The sequence below is a fragment of the Ammospiza nelsoni genome, chromosome 20 (assembly GCF_027579445.1).
Source record: "Ammospiza nelsoni isolate bAmmNel1 chromosome 20, bAmmNel1.pri, whole genome shotgun sequence".
NCBI classification, from domain to species: Eukaryota; Metazoa; Chordata; class Aves; order Passeriformes; family Passerellidae; genus Ammospiza; species Ammospiza nelsoni.
Window position 1 is genome coordinate 12,009,844 of NC_080652.1, and position 13,444 is coordinate 12,023,287.

The window sequence follows — 13,444 nt, forward strand, 5'->3', positions numbered from 1 at the left end:
GTTTCTTGAACAGCTCCAGGGATGATGATTTCACTACCTCCCTGGTCAGCCCTTTCCCAATGCCTGACAACCCCCTGTGTGACAAAATTCTCCCTGATGTCCAACCTGAACCTCCCCTGGCACAGGTTGTGATTGTTCCCCCTAGGCCTGTTGCTGGTTGCTCCCCAGCTGGCTATACCCTCCAGTCAGAGAATTGCAGAGAATTGCCTTATCTTTTGGGTCCTTTCCCAACTTTGTTGCCCTTCTGTGATCATGCTCCAGTACCTCAATGTCTTTCCTGTGGTAAGGCTCCCGGAGCTGAATTCTGGATTCAAGTTTTGGCCTCGCCAGTACAGAGGGAGAATCACTTCCCTAGTCCTGCTGGCCGCAGTACTTTTGATACAGGCCAGGATGCCACTGGCCTTCTTGCCCACCTGGGCATACGCAAGCTTATGCTCAGCTGTTGTTGACCAGCACCCCTAGGTGCCTTTCTCCTGGACCACTCTCCAGCCACTCTTTCCCATCCTGTAGCAATGCATGGGGTTGTTGTAACTGAATTGCAGGAACCAGGGCTTTGTCTTGTTGAACCTCACATCACTGATCTCGGCCCATGAATCCAGCCTGTCCAGATCCTTCTGCAGAGCATTCCTACCCTCCAGCACATCAACACTCCCACCCAGCTTACTGATCTTACCAAGAGTGCACTCGATCTTCTTGTCCAGATCATCAACAATGATATTAAATAGGACTGTGCGCAAGACTGAGCCGTGGGGAACCCCCATTAGGGACTGGCCCCAACTGGATGTGGCACCATTCCCTACCACTCTCTGGGTCCAAGTCATCCAACTTCACATCCCAGTGAAGAGTGCACCTGTCCTAGCCTTGGGCTGCAGCCTCTCCAGCAGCAGGAGAATATTGGGGGATACTGGGGGACAGTATCCTTCCAGGAGAAGGTCCCAGGAACCTACTGTTGCTTGACCTACTGTCATAGGACCTACTGTTTAAATGCTAGACAGGCAGCCCAGAGTGTTCAGATATGCCAGACCCGTCTTGTTTGGTATGCAAATAATGGTCAGAAGTGCCCTAAGGGACAGCTTTGAAGACTGGAGTGCTTTGATGCAACTAATATCATCCTTGTTTCAACAAAGATTAGTAAGTTTTGTTCAGCCTCCTCATGGAGCAGCTAAACTTCTGTGAAAGACTATTCTTTGTCTTAATTTACTTGCTTGATACAAGAAGAATTGAGTAACAGTGGCTGTACTGTCCTAGCAATAGTTTCATCCTGTACTGGAGAGCATACTTCCATGAGAAAGAACTATGTTCAAGACTGACTCTCTAATTTATTTTCTGCATTATGTTAGGTTCCTCTTTTCCTGCTTGCTAGGAAGGTTACTCTAAAATGAGCTGTATGGCCCAGTAGCAGAGTGTTATTTAAAACTAGGTTGAAATAGAGGTCCATCCATCTTACTTTCCAGAGCATACCTGCCCTAACATGTTCCAGAAAATATTTTGAGTATCAGGCTTAAAAAAACCAAAAATTGTTCAGTCATCTTTCTACAATCCAAGAACAAAGCCTTCACATACTCTTCTGCACTTGTTCGTGTAGAAGCTTTGTCTTAATTTCCGATGGTAGATTGGTATTTGTTAATTCAGCAAATCTCTATGCTGATTTTTTTCCTAGAGATTTTACTTTCAATTTTTGTTTGACCTTAGATTATTAATACTAACTCCTCAGTTTTGAAGTTTCAGTTTTTGTGGGCAGTTTCTAAGGCTGATATCTAGGATTTATCCTGATGTGTCTCTTAGCTGAACTCTTGCAGTATAATTTTGGAATGTTGAAATTTTGTATGTCAGCATTTAGACCATGCACTAAAACTAGGCTTCCTTACCATGGTAAAACAAAGATTTGTTTTTTGAAAAGGATTCCTGAAACAAACAAAAAAAATCTTAATACTATTGTGATATTGGATGAATATCACAGAATAGTGACTTCTGAGATGAATTTCTGATGTTACACAAGGGCCAACACAAAACAGAGTGTCTTTATGCCTTATGAGTGGTTTATTAGGCATGCTGGAACCAAGGTAGTTTTTTATTTAAAGTAATGCTAGTGATTGACATTGAACAGTCAGCTGTGAGAGTGTCGTTAGGTGTTTGTGGATATGGATGATGCATGTTGGTGGTAAGCACATCAGGTCTCAAAGTATGCACTGATCTATTGAAAGTATCACACTAAGCCTCTCAGGGGCCACACCAGATTCTGGCTCCAGGGTCCTCTTTGGGATACACTGAGCATGTGTGTGCATGTGTGGAACTTGTGCTGCTCCATGGAAAATGGAGTGTCAGAGGAATTGCAAAATTGAATTTAGGTGGTGGCAAACAAGCCAGGACTGATTGAAACTGTACTGACTGTCAGTATCTCTTCTTGGAAATAAAGAATGTTTTTGATTGCTTCCAGCCTTGTGGAGGAGAGGGGGAATAGAGGAGAAGGTGACTCAGGAATGACATCTGTTTCTCAACAGTTTATTTTAAATATAACATGTCAGCATGAGTATTTTATATTTACCAAAATACATTTAGGCTTGCATTTATGTGTTCTTCTTTTAATACATCTGTATTTTCATAAGTTGAAAACAGATAAATTGCATTCTAGTTTTTCTGGAAACATTGCAGAATTCTGGCATCATGGAAGTCAACGTCCAAACTGTCAGAGACTTAGAAAGGGCTAAGATTCAGAGTGCCGTTTAACATAACCAAACAGATAACCAACATTATCTAGCTTCCCATATTCTGGGGAGATGACCAGCGGAGAGAGATGTAATCTTATTTGATAGCACTGGAGACTCATTTGTTGCTCTGTTGGTGAATTCCAACACAGAAGTGCAGCACAAAACACACATGCTTTCTAAATGGTGTAATCATAGCATAGCTCTTCCTAAAACCTTGTTAAAAACATAAAGGTGTCAGGTTTTTCTTCCTGCTGTTATGTTCCTCTTTTCTTCCTCACAAGAATAATTTTAGGCAGAAAGAGAGAGAAATAATATAGTGCAAGTAGTTGCATGGAAGTTGATCTCACTTTTGTCACTAAAGAAGGTGTAAGAATGCACTTGCCTTAAATCTTCATTAAGGACTTCATTAAGTTCTTTTGTCTTTTTTCCATACTGAAAGAAATTCCCATGTGATCAACATTTGAATCTTGCACTGACTTGTATTATTGTAACTTTCTAGGAGAGTTATGTTACTGATTCCTAGTCACAGAAATCAAGTGGACAGAAAGAAAAGTAGTCTGGAAAGGAATGATTCATTACCTACTTGAAATACATTACTTTGGGTAGTTAAAAGAATCTAGTACTGTTAGAAGAATAGAAATTCAAAAACATGAAAAGGACTGTAGCTTTGTTACCTGACTTCACACTAAAACATAGTTGACAGTGTTGGAATATTGTAGAGAAGGAACTGAAAGGTATTCCCAATAAAGAGTAGTAAGGAAAGTGGCTGAGCCATACATGATATTTTGAAATGCTGTCATAGGTTTCTTCCTCCACCCCTTTGCATGTTTTTAATGAAGTCAGAAAGCCTTTCCTTGGGGTGCACAGCAAGGTGCTGAAGCTTTCCAGCTTTCGTGTGTGTTCACTGCTGGGCAATGATAGCAGTTATTTTCTTTGGATTTATGCCTAGTCCATTAAAGTTTACTTAACATTGTAGTCCTTCATACCTTTTTGTCAGACTGGTACAGAGCAAAGGACCCATGAATGTCTAGTTAAGACTGCCTAAACTTGAGAAATGGCAGAGGTGATGTGCATTGGGAGATTGAGATTGGTTGGAATGCTGAGAGCACAAGAGTGAGTACATAATAAAACACATGGAGTGAGGCAGCGTGGCATATAATACTTTCTTCTAATCACTTTCTTTTACTATAAGGTGTTGGTCACTTTGCTCTATTAAGCTTCTTTTCTGTAATTCACAGTAACAAAATAGATATTTCTGTGTGCACATTTTGACATGGTAACAGGAAATTTGCTTTCGTGTTTAGAGGGAATAAAATGTTAGGTTTGTATACAAATTACTAACTTTTTGAGTTTTTTTTTCCCAAGGCGAAAGACTGGATGAACTTATGTTTTTGAACTGAGAGGGAGGATTAAATAATGATTTCTCCTTCTGCTTTTACAGACTTTCCTCAGAGTTTCTTTCTTGGTTCTTACAGGTAGCGATTTACTTTTAAAAAAAATTGTTTGGTTGCATCACAGAATAAATAACTACACTTCCAAGACAGTAAAATGCTAGTTAGCACTGCCAAAATAATTACGTTTTCAATTTCTTTCAACTTTTATTGAGAATTTTTTTTTTTGTTAATTTCTCTAAAAACTTGTTTTTCCAGATTATCTTTAAGAATTGAGCCAGGTAACAGCTCTCCTCGACTGGTTTCCTCCAAAGAAGATCTTGCAGGTATAAAACATCATTTGAAAATTTGAGTAAGGAAATAATTTTAATTACAGAAATCTTCTACTGAAGTATATAGGAAAACCCAAAGGTTCATCAGTAGCATGAATCAACAAGAAAGATTGCTGACTTGTATGAAAGCAGTTCCAGTTTAAGGGATGTCACAGAGTGTTTGCTAGTTCTGGAACAGGTGTCAGAATATGGGATTTTTTTACAAATGCTTGTGTTTTCATCATTATTTAATAAGTGAAGAAAAAAGAGCCCTCTTGCAATAAAAAAAAAAAAAATAGTGCAGTGAATAACACAGGAAATTCTTTCTTCAGGTTTCTCTGTGATCACATACATTTGAGACAATTTCATTGTGGACAGCAGGAAGACAAAATATTTGTAGCAACAATAGCTTCTAGAAACATCTGGAAAACTGGAGTACTATCCATAAGTTGACAAAAGCTAATCTGCTGTTTATTGCTATGACCAGACTAAACTAACATCAGGCTATGTGAAATGTACTTCCTGCTATATGAGCTAGTAACTCAAAAGCTGTTCTGTTTTAATCTCTTGAACCTGAATAGCCAATTTTCTGTTTCATTATGTAAAAAACTATGTGTGAATGTAAAAACCCCAAGGAGTCCAGACCACAGCTGACATGCATTTATTTAATTGGCATTCAAAATGTCTTTTCTTCTCACCAATGAAAGGCAAAGTAAATGAGAGAAAGAAAAAGGAAAACGCTAAATATAAAATAAGGAAAAGGCCCATGTGTTTTTCCTCTGCCTCCCAGCTCTTCATGTTGGCTGCTGTCAAATGACCAGTTGTTTATAGGGAACCTCTTTTTGGTCCTAGTATTGTGATTGCTATTCCCAGAGTTAGATAAACATTTGGCCTGGTCTTCAGTTTCTTTAGGAAGGTGCTTTTCCTTTCCCTGCTTAATGCTCAGTATTTTTAATTGCTGCATAAAGGAATAGTTCACAGGATATTTTGGGTTTTTATTAGATGAGTTCAAAAGTAGTTCGTAATGAACACTTTCTTCACACAGAAATGCATTTGGAAGTTAACTTCCCCACAGGAGCCATCACAGTGTTGTTCTCGGTATCTGTGTCTGGAAAGGTGTTGATAAGTTACCAGGCTTCTGCTAAGCAGTGCCCACTGCATCAAGGCTATCTCTCCAAACCCAACACCCTGCCAAAAAGGCCAGTGGGCTGGGGATGGGCAAGAGGTTGGGAGGGTACATAGCCAGGACAGCTGATTAAAGCTGCCAAAAGAGATATTCTGTACCATATGACACACTCATCAATAAAAGCTAAGAGAAAGGGAGGAGTGAGGTATTTATTATTAAGGTGTTTAACTTCCTAAGCACGTGCTACAATGCTTGGGTTAGGCCGTGGCTTCTTATTGCCCTCTGATGGGAAGTAGATGGTAAATTTTTCTTGTGATTTCTTTTTCTTCTGCGCACAGTGCTTTTAAAAATTAATTTGCCTTTATCTCAGCCTACAAAGGTTTCGTATCTTATTTTTTTCACCTTGTCCTGTGAAGGCTGGGCAGTACTGACAGCCCATGAAAGTCAACCCACCACATCATGCCACATTTTCTTTTGCTTTTGTAAGGATTTGATTTTTCATACTGGAGACTTGAAACAAAGTCATTGCCTCTCATTTTATTACATCTTTCTTACATTTATAAAGCAGACAAATAAACTCTTTTTGTTCTCTGACTTTTACTTTGTAGTACTCATGTCTGCATGCTCAACTCTTGAACTTTGATGTTAACACTTCATTTGTATGATTATGGAATATAATTTCAGTCCTAGCAGCATGGCATGTGATCATCACCGGTACTCTGTAAGTCTTAATCAAGGGCTGAGACCTTATTAGAACTCTAATGGAAGGCAATTAAAAATACAGTTCCAAAGCTGGAAACAAGAATTTTGAACTTGTCTGATCTAGGTAAGGAATACAGCATGATACTGCAGTGAGCTCAGCTGGAGTCCACAAAAATTGATTGGGACAATGTTCAGCAGTACCTACTTCATTGAATATGGGATCCTATAGTATCTGGTAGTATTAGGAGAGGGTGAATTTTCCCTTCTGAATCTGCAGTGCCCTTAAGTGCTTCTAAGGTTGTTTTACTCAGAGTGAGAATTAATGTGATGACTAGAAACCAAGTGCTGAGTCATTCCTATTGCTCCATTCTTCTGTTAGTATTTCCTTCGAAAGCTTGACCCTTTTGTGGACTACTGTATTTATTTCTTGCTCAGCTAGAGAGTTCTCACTTAGTGCCACTTAGACAATGAATGCCATCGGCATTTTGTAATACCCACAGGAATTTTTCAGTGAGCTGCACCTGTGTGACTGGAAAAATGCTACTAAATGGAATCGAGTACATTTTACTGAAAATATATTTTACTGAAAGGAGAAGGTTTATTAAGTAAGTTAGCATGAATTAAAATTGAAATCTGACTAATCATGAAGGCATTTATTGTTTATTTCACAACATTAATAAATAGGAGTATTGCCATATGTTAGTTTTCAGTAATTCTGAACAAAAATACTCAAATATTAGTAATGCAATATTTGAACATGGAGAATTAAAAATAGCACATTTACAGGTATTGCTGTCAATTTTATTTGGATTCAAATTATACCTTGAAATTAATTTCACTTTGGACATTGTATGCCATAAGTAAGTCCTTTGCAGGTGGCAGGCTACAATGATAATAGATGATCTCAAAATACTTTGGGCAGTAGTTTAATGTTTCAGTTAATGGTTTAAGGCCTGGGAGTTTGATAACAGTGATTTAAAGTTGAAGGTTCTTAGCCCATAAGGCCAGTAATCAGTTCAGTTGCCTTGATAGTACAAAGGTTAATGCATTACTAATAGCAATAGGTCTAGTTGAGTTTTGCCTGTGACATGCTGCCTCCTTGGAGATCAGCATGTATTTCCAGAGACAGAAAAAAAGTTCAATATCATTGGTAATAATTCCAAAACCTATGATGGGATTAAGTGCAGAGAATAGTGTCATCTTTGTGTTCTAAAATATAATTGCATGTGTTGATTATGGAAATTGATTTTACTTGCCAGCACTCCAAATTTATCTTCCACCCAGTTTTCTCTCTTTCAAAAAAATATTAACAGTTTACTGTAGCCAGAGACATTGTGGGTTTCTTTTTTTCAGTTAAGTCCTGCAGCATTTCTATTTAGAAAGTGCTGGAAAAACCATGTGTCCATTTTCCACTTCTTTTGCCAACTAGTTTTCCAGTAAATTCAAACAGGAGGCAGGCATCTGATTAAAGTGACTGTCTCACAACAAGCTATGTTTTGTATATTAGTGGCTAAAAGGGCCTCATTTAATTACCAAATGCATATATAATTGTGAATAATGCTTTCACCGGAAGATTTAATGTCTTCAATAATGCTGCAGATTCTAGTCCCTCACAAGTATCATTTAAGAAAGAGCTTTAAGCAGTTAAGTTGAATGCTTTCGGGAACCGTGTGATTCACACAACTTCCTTGGCAGCAGCTTAAGTATGTTCATTCTGCCTTGCTGTGGTTTGAGAGAGAGAGAGAGAGAATGTAGCTGGAGAGCTTATAGTATGCTAACTGTTCACAGTTTCTAGTTGAATTAGCTGTAAAAGACATCTCTGTTCCTGCAGTGTTAACTGAAAGGTGCTTGTCATTTATGGTATGGCTGTTAGGTTGTTTTGGAAGGTATAACTCAATAGAATTTCCCAGAACAAAGGAAAAGATTTAATGCAATATATGGTAAATGTAAGCCTTCTAAGCAACTGAAGTTCCTCAGAATTTGCACACCAAATGTAGCTCAGTAGAGAAATGTTCTGTTATGCATACTCTTTCTCATCATGTTATTTGGAAAAGTTCAGGGTGCAGTGCTAAGCAGAACATACAAAGTGGTTCACTCATTCTCTGAAATAGAGCATATTTACTCTGTCTTGAAAAACAATATAAAAAGTTCAAATAATGGTAAAATAATTACCATATCCAGAAAATTTCATCTAATACTAAGTGACTCAAAGACTGGTCATAACAATTCTGTGATTTTTAATGAACCCCTTCATTAAAATTAACACCTGGCATTAAATTTTAGCAACAGCCAGGCCTCTGCTGTGGGTAGCCCTTATTTTGGGGCATTTATTATCATTTGTTATGCAGTAGTCAGGGATGGACCCTTACCCCCCCCTTTTTTTTTTTCCTTTTTGTTTTTTCCCCCCAAGTAGGTCTTGGTGTAATTCTTGAGGGGAAAATAATTAGACCAGAGGTTTTCTGTTACCATCATACAAGGAATGTGGAATAATTAATCTGAAACAGGTATAATCTCTTCTTTGTTACTCGGGTAAAATTCAGTCCATATTGCCAAGTTCATTCAGCTTTGAGAGCTAGCTCATAACAAACTTTTAGAGTATATATTTTAATTAATTAGAAGGGGCCAATTATTGGATGTAGAGTATGTGATATATAGGAGTTGAAAATCTAGAAACAGAAGGAAGAAAGACTGGGGATGTTTGCACATTTGTAGCCCTCTGAACTAACTATACTACATTAGTGATATCTCTACAGCAGTTACAGCATTTTATAATAAAAAACCCCCACACCATCATTTTCCATGTAAACACTGAGTTTGACATTTAGTTTTGCCATTTGTTTTACTGGTTGCTTTGGCAACTAATAAATAGTTTGTGTTAAGTGCTTTAGCAGCGAGTCATTCTGTGGAAATGAGAATTGTCTAATCCTTGTGCAAGTTCTTGGTCATTTGCTTCATGTGCACCATGTCTGCTTTTCTTACACAGAACTTAGGGTAGAAATAGAAGAACTAAGTTTTCTTCACATAAATTTATGGACTGTGTAGAAAACTTTACTCTTTGGTTTACATTCTCTTCCTCTGTGATACTTTCATGAGAAACTTTTACAAGTCACTGGAGTATTTTTGAAACAAATCAATACCAGACAAATCAGTGGATTCACATGTTATCAACTACTAAATCCAGCTGGAATTAGTGTACTGTGGGTTTTTTCTTAACATACCAAAGCTTCACAAAAATTGTAGAAGAACATTCTGTCAAAACAAATATGAATTTTCCATTGAGGGAATGATTGGGCTCGGTTTTTAACTTCCTCGCTTTCTATTACTTTCTGTGCCTCCTTACTAAACAAGTCTAATGTCCTAGTTCATTGATGCTTATTTTAACTACCAAGCTATTATCCTGAGGAATGTTACAAATATAGACCAGCCAGAGGACAAAGGGCTTTTCTGCCTTGTTTTTTGGAGGTTTAGTTGGTTTTGGTCTTTTGGTTTTGACTCTTTATTCACAGCAGTCACCTGAAATAGTTTCTGTAAAAAGTTGGTTTTTTGGGTTTTTTTTTTTGATTGACTGGTTAATGTATTTGGTTGAACCCAAACTTTAGTTTCCCTGCAGCTATGCTCTCACAATGGCTATGTTTTCATTGCCAATCTTGATGTCACCCAAGCCCATATACTGCCTTGTAGATCCAACTGCAAAAACTTCAGTGTTTTTACTGAAGTGTAAGTCTGGGGTTTGCACATTCCACTGGTACAGAATATGTAACACAAATGCTGACAATTAGTGATTCCATAAAAGTGTCACTTAAAATTGAAAATACCACTTCTATACAGGAAGCATTTGAAGGAAATACACTCAAGTGTGCTTACTGTGCAGTCAGAAGTACGTGTGTGTGTGAGTGTGTGTGTGTGACAGCTTTTGGGGAGCTTGGAGGAGCACGGGGAAGTTCAGTCAAGAACTCAGATTCTTGTTTTTAGTTTGTTCTTGTCTGAGAAGCAGCCATAACAACATTACATGTTTTATGCATTAGTAGTCTTTTGTTGAATTGTAAAGCAATACTCTGAAAATTAAAACTGCTCTTTTACAATAGCCATCATTCTAGGTGTATTTTTTTTTCTGTCATTCTTGATTCTGTGCACAAAATTAATCTAAAGTTATTGATTGTGTATTTTGTAAGTAGATATTTCTCTTTGCAAGTTTTAATTATCACATACTGATTAAAATGGAAACAGCAGTAAAAATTTACAGTGAATATTTAACTAGAGAGTCTGTAGATTCGAATGCCTTTATTTCTTAGAATCAGAGCTAGTAAGTTTTACTTCTTAACTGCTCAGCAAAAAATAGTGAATAGTTGAGACTGTTCTACTTTCCTGAAAAGTAACTCAATTCTTCATCATATAATATGCAACTCATTTTCAGATTTTAGTTTGCATATCTAGTACTTGTTTATTGATAGCTTTTTAGTGGAGAAAAATTGTGAACTGTAACTCCCTTACCCTACTGCTTTTTTTAAAAGCTCTGGAGACTGTAAATGTTCACATGTTTTACTGAAGGATTGCAAAAGTAACATTCATTTATAACATTTGAAGGATTATTCATGGAAAAATTATGCAAAGGAAAAAACAGTGAGATCCTTTGGGATATGTGTAAACTTTTCCAAATGTTCTTGCCACAGATCTCTGAACAGCATTTGACTTGCTCTGATGAAGTTGTCTCACGTTCCCTAATGCAAACACATTTTTAATAACATTTTAATATTTTTATACATCATTCCTGTGCATGTCAGCATAATCTTGAAAATGATGCTGAGAAATAATGAAAACCAAACTAACCCTTGTTCATGCCAGCTGACTGGAAAATCCTGCTAAGAGTGCTTTGTCTCCATGAAAGGCAAAATAACAGAGTAGCAATCATGGTAACAGTATGCACTAGGAGTGCAGCCAGAAGAGTAAAGACAAGAGTTAGCAGTAGCAGATGACTTCACTTATTGGAAAAAAGGGGCAAAATAACTCAATCCGAAATGAATTTAAGTATTGGAATTTTGTTATCAGCAGTATCAGGCATAACTTCCCCAGCTAATTGCTCAGCAGTCTGGTATGTCCATAGACGTCCCTTGGTCTGTGCAGTTGTCATCAGTATCTCACTGCTTACCCTCTTTGGCATCCTTCGTGACATGAGCTCTCTTTGTCTCTTACTCCTTTACAGAAATGAGGTCATCTGCTCTATGCCCCATAACTCATGCTGACACTCACTACACCCCAGATTTCTTGCTGAACTAAGTGTAGCCAGCTGAAGAGAACTCTATAAACTTCATCATTCTTCTTCATAGACATTTGGCAGCAGAGCAGATATAAAGACTATGTAAAGATGTTTCAATTCAGATTCTTATTACCTTAGCACAGGGCTAACAGAGCTAAACTGTATGGATTTCCTTCTCTTGCCTTGGAGAAAAGGAGGATGCAGAACTACATTGAAAATGGTCAGTCCAGCCATAATAATACCAGCACAGATGATATTTCTGTTTTCATCTGGTCCCACAAAGCATTCTGTTTTCTGCCATCAGGAACTTCACTGAAGACACCTGACTGGGCATTTGAATAAGTCACAGAATCACAGCATAGCTGGAAGAGACCACAGTGGGTCATCTAGTCCAAGCTCCCTGTTCAAGTAGGGTCATCCTACAGCACATGGCACAGGACTGTGTCAGATGGCTCTGGAATGCCTCCAATGAAGGAAGCTCCACAAGCTCTCTCTAGGCAGTGTGTTCCAGTGGTTTGTCAATCTGGGTCCATTTCCTTCTTTGACAGGACTGATGCAAGCAATTGTGATTGCCATATGTAATAGCATGGAAGCCAAGCTGGACTGTTGTCTTAAGTTTTAAGACTCTTACACCTATTTCTGCAAACTCTGTCACCCTTGACATGTCACACCTTAAGCCTGGCAATATTTTTTGTGAACTGAAATTGTAGTCCCTAATATAATTTTTATATTATTCATAATATTCCCTAGTATTATATTATAATCTGAGATGTGCGGTCCTTTTAGACATGCTACGTAATTTGTTTCAGGGGGAGTATGGCAGTTTATCAAACTTTTTCTGTTAAAAGCTGTCCAGGTAATAAAAGCTCTTACTTAAATCAAGCAATTATCATCTTTACAATGATCAATCTTTAGATAGTTTCATGTTGCAATGGTATTAGAGTAAATTTCAGTCCATGCTCCCTAAAGAGAGGGAGAAAAAAAGGGAGTGTAGAGTGAAAAGTCTCAAACTATTATTTCTTGCTAGATAATATCTCTTACTCTTTGTAGGTTTTGATAGTAACATTTGAACCTACCTGGAGTCAAATCCAGCCAGCTTTGATTTTTTAATAACGTGATTGTGTCAGCATTGGACTTCTTATTGTGCTGTTCTTTCTGATAAAGTAATTTTGAAGGAGTCTCATGCTTTTGTTTTGTTGCATATCAATGTTTGGAACAAAATTAATCAAACTGCTTTCAGATCTCTGATTCTCCACTGTGAGAAACTTAAACTTTGAATTATTATGTGTTACAAAATTTAACAGTTATTTCTACATGTGGCGCAATGTCTGTGTGAAGAAGGGCTGCACTGTACTGATAATCCTCTAGGGCTAGGTTTTAAGATTGCTACTATTTCACAGGCTGTGGTTTCAGTAACTTGTTAAAAATAATACTTCAGTAGCATTCAGTGAACTTAAAAGAACTTAATGTCATTGACTTGAAAAAAACTTAATGTAAATCAAGATTGAGAAGTGGCATCAGAAACACCTGAATGACACAGCGGGAAGCAATATAAAAATGAACAAATCCTGCAACCAAATTAAGGGACAAGCCTCAGAGTGGACATATTAACGCTGAAGTTTATGCTGAGTTTCAGATTAAACTCTTGCTGATAAATGCTCATAATTTTCAGGGAAATTCTCTTTTAGCTGCCACTGTCTTTATCCTGGGTTTCCGTTCCAATATATTTTAGGCTTCTTAGCAGGTAATAAATACCTCAATAGTCCTAAGTATTTTCCTGTTCACAAGTTGAAAAGTATCTGATGGAAAGGCACTACAAAGAAAGCATGTAGAGCAAACTCCTTTTTTGGGAACCTAGTCCATCAGAAGAACTGGAGGTTTTCAAACTAAAGAACTTGTAATAATTTCTGAAACTTCTGAAGGCATTTGTTTTGTCTCTGCATAAATTTTAA

The 13,444-nt window shown here is 37.5% G+C and overlaps 1 protein-coding gene across 2 annotated transcripts in view; it reads left to right on the forward strand.

Moving 5' to 3' along the window:
- RALGPS1 (Ral GEF with PH domain and SH3 binding motif 1) overlaps positions 1 to 13,444 on the forward strand; it is a 73,863-nt gene that overhangs the window by 49,659 nt on the left and 10,760 nt on the right. The window contains exons 13-14 of one of the 2 annotated variants that reach the window (XM_059486264.1): positions 4,358 to 4,425; positions 11,797 to 12,601. In XM_059486264.1, coding sequence (XP_059342247.1) covers positions 4,358 to 4,425; positions 11,797 to 11,834 — 106 coding nt within the window. In that variant the 3' untranslated portion in view covers positions 11,835 to 12,601. Of the gene's footprint in view, positions 1 to 4,357; positions 4,426 to 11,796; positions 12,602 to 13,444 lie in introns of those variants that run through there. The other variant, XM_059486263.1, reaches the window with a different exon arrangement.